Here is a 3,382-nt window from a genome sequence, read left to right as displayed (position 1 = left end):
AGGAAGGGCCCGGCCCCTCCGGCCCCTCTGGTCCTGCTGCCCGCTGCCCACAGCTGACGCTCCGAGTCCAGCATCGTGAGTGACTGCAGCCACTTGGTGTAGTCACGAGTCTCTGTTGTCCCTTGGCACCTGCAGGGTATCGTGCGAGCCATTCGAGATTACCAGGGTCCCCTGAAGGAGCACGAGGTCACCATCTTTGTCCGGAGAGGTGGCCCCAACTACCAGGAGGGCTTGCGCGTGATGGGCGAAGTCGGTAAGATGCGCTGGCCTCCATCTCCGGGCTCTTCTTGCCCTTGCCTATCTCTCTTCTTTCAATTTTTTTTGGGCACTGTTGGGGATTGAGCCCCAGGGTCTTTGCACTGAGCTATATCCCAAAGCCTTTCTCTGTTTTTAAACTTTGAGACAGCACCTTGCTAAGTTGCCCAGGCTGGGCTTGAATGTGTGATCCTCCTGCTTCCGCCTCCCATGGATATGCAGCTGTGTTCTGCCTGCACTCTCTGCCACCCCCCGACAGAGGACTGTCACAACCTGAGCGTGACTGGAAAGCGTTCAGGAGACAGCCAGGCGTGGTGATGTGCGCCTGTGACCCTGCACTCCGGGAGGCTGCGGCAGGAGGAGCACAAGTTCAAGGCTGTGTTGGGCTAGAGTGACACAGTGGGACTTTGTCCCCAGATAAAAAATTAAAAGGGACTTGGAGATGTGGCTCAGTATGAAGAGCCTGGGTTTAGTTCCTGGTCATGCAAAAAAGAAGAAAAAGGAAAGAAACAAGAACACCCGTAGAACGGCTGCTCTGTGTTGGGTGCCCTGTGGGCTGGGCTTTATTGGGTTTCTTTGTGATACTGTGATCGAACGCAGGTCTTGTGTGTGTTCAGAGCGCTCACCACTGAGCCACATGGCTGTTCCTGGGTGCCAGCCCTCAAGCTTACAAACTCGGCCTGTGGCAGCCTTCGGGAGCTCTGAATGCTACCTGGATGTTGGGGGCTGCTAGTGAGGGAAGGAAGCAGGCAAAGGGGAGGACCAGAGGCAACATTTGAGCCTGGGCCTGGAGAATCTGAGGCAGCAGTGGAGGGCCAAGGAGCGGAACCATGGGACTTGCTGGGACCCTCCTGCCTCTGCCTCCTGGGATGAGGTGTGCTCCAACGTGCCCGGCTGGTGGCTGTGGCTTTAAAGAGGAGCCCTTGTTGCTAAGATGCTGCCTGTGATGCTCCAGGGGGGATAGATGGACAAGTGAGCACCCCCTGTGGAGGGACAGACTTCCTCCTCCCACGTGGTGTCTGCCAAGTATCACACCCCTGGATCCCTTGAAGCCGTGCCAAGTGCTGCTTTTCACTTGCCTGCTGTGGGCCAGGCCTGGGGTGGGCACAGCACCCACAGTCAGAACTTTCATCAAGGGGAAGAGTGGATGATGTCAGGAATCATGTCTGAGCCTCTGATCCCACTCAGGAGGCTGAGGCAGGAGGATCACAAGTTCCAGTCCAGCCTGGGCAGCTTACTGACTTCTTGAGATCCTGTGTCAAACTAAGATAAAAGAGTCCAAAGGTGCCGGGGGTGTGGTTCAGACCCGAGTTCTGCCAGAGGAGGACGGGATGGAGAGGACGCTGCCAGCTAGGAATCTGTAGCCGGGGGGCAGAGGCCTGAGGCCACCAAGGGAGGGACACGGCCGCAGAGGAGTTCGGACTGGGGGCACCGAGGACAGGGCCAGCTGGCCTCAGTCAGCAGTGGCTCGGGAGGCATTGCGGTCTGCAGCAGCGAGGGTCTGCAGGCGCCTCCCGGCCTCCATCTTGCCACGTGGTCCGTGGATAGAGCGAAGAGGGCGAACAGCCGTCCTCCGACAGCGGGCGGCGTCATGCCGGCCCTGGCCTCACCGTGCGCCCGGCCTGGGCCGGCTCTGATCCCAGGCTCCTGCGAGTCTGGCTGAGCCAGGCCGGGGCCTCCCACCACCCACGTCGGTCCTCGCCTCGCTGCTCTTGCAGGCTGTGTCCCACTGGTCAGCAGGGCCCGGGAAGGGTGCCGAGCCTGCAGTGCTGACCGTCGAGCCCAGTCCCGGCCTGGAGCTCGGCTGCTGCAGACGTTCCTGGTGTCCTGGGCGCAGGGGCCCCGGTCCGACGCCAGTCACCGCTCCTTTTCCTGCCTCACAGGGAAGACCACAGGCATCCCCATCCATGTCTTCGGCACCGAGACCCACATGACGGCCATCGTGGGAATGGCCCTGGGCCACCGGCCCATCCCCAACCAGCCCCCCACGGCGGCCCACACCGCCAACTTCCTGCTCAACGCCAGCGGGAGCACGTCGGTAGGTGGTGCCCCGACCCGACCCCTCCTTTGCCACCCGGGGAAACACAGTCAGCGCCTGGATTCCGGGCCTGGTCACGGTGTAGAATAATGGGCAGGCTCAGGCTTTAAAATGAGCTGAGTGCAGGCCGGGGTGGTGGCGCCCACTATAATCCCGGCCCTCGGGAGGCTGAGGCAGGAGGATCACCGAGAGTTTAAGGCCAGCCTGGGCTAATAGCAGGACATTGTCTCAAAGAGAATAGTAAATAAGGCTAGAGCTGAGCTCACTCACGTCAGACCCTCTTGCCGGGAGCACACCTGGGTGGTGATCGGCCCACACAGCCCTGAACTGTGCTGCTGTCCCGGCCTGGGCATTCAGCTTGTGCTTCTGACAACCTTAGCCAGTTCATGTCCTCGCGCCTGGGGCCACGCATGCCTGGGCTCTCACCCTGCTCTCCACCCCCAGACCCCTGCCCCGAGCAGGACGGCGTCTTTTTCTGAGTCCAGGGCTGACGAAGTGGCACCTGCAAAGAAGGCCAAGCCAGCGGTGCCCCAAGGTGAGTTCCTCCTCCTCCTCCTCCTCCTTCTCTTCCTCCTCTTCCTGCTCTTCCTCCTCTCCCTCCTCCGTCCTCCTCCTATGTCTTCCTTCCTCCTCTCCCTCCTCTCTCCTCCCCCCCTCCAGGCCCTGGTGGAGCAGCTTGGGCTCCGCTGCCGCCGTGGGCTGGGGCTGAGGTGGAAGGGAGCCGGGAGGAAGTGGCACAGCCCTCCTGGCTCTCCTGAGGTCAGGGTCCTCCCTGTCCACTCCACCTGCTCTGGGCCTCTAGGTGCCCGTGTGGGGCAGGGCTTCAGGCGTCTCGGGAAGCAGGGGCCCCTTCTTTGTCCTGGGGTACAGGGTACCAGGGTTGGGTCCCTCAGCCTCCATCGTGTCTCAGGGGAGGAGGGTTGTCCCGCCGCTGTCTGTGCCTGGGTTCTTGGCGCGTGTCTGGCCCGTGTGCCGCCTGGGCAGAGCCTTCCCCTTGCTGCCGCCACCACGCCCGCCGCTGGGGGACACAGGGCCCGTCCACGCCACCCTCCCCTTTTTCCCTGCTTCCGTCACAGCCTCTGGGCCTCC

At 61.9% G+C, this 3,382-nt stretch overlaps 1 protein-coding gene across 1 annotated transcript in view; it reads left to right on the top strand.

Moving 5' to 3' along the window:
• Acly (ATP citrate lyase) overlaps nucleotides 1-3,382 on the top strand; it is a 28,129-nt gene that overhangs the window by 10,366 nt on the left and 14,381 nt on the right. Inside the window, exons 10-12 of the mRNA XM_010635485.3 lie at nucleotides 136-253; nucleotides 2,139-2,293; nucleotides 2,738-2,828. Of these exons, the coding sequence (XP_010633787.1) occupies nucleotides 136-253; nucleotides 2,139-2,293; nucleotides 2,738-2,828 (364 nt within the window). The remainder of the gene's footprint in view (nucleotides 1-135; nucleotides 254-2,138; nucleotides 2,294-2,737; nucleotides 2,829-3,382) is intronic.

The sequence above is a fragment of the Fukomys damarensis genome, unplaced genomic scaffold (assembly GCF_012274545.1).
Source record: "Fukomys damarensis isolate Sample0158 unplaced genomic scaffold, DMR_v1.0_HiC HiC_scaffold_13, whole genome shotgun sequence".
Taxonomy (NCBI): Eukaryota; Metazoa; Chordata; class Mammalia; order Rodentia; family Bathyergidae; genus Fukomys; species Fukomys damarensis.
The sequence above is the reverse complement of the archived record's forward strand: the minus strand, read 5'-3'. Positions and strand labels throughout refer to the sequence as shown.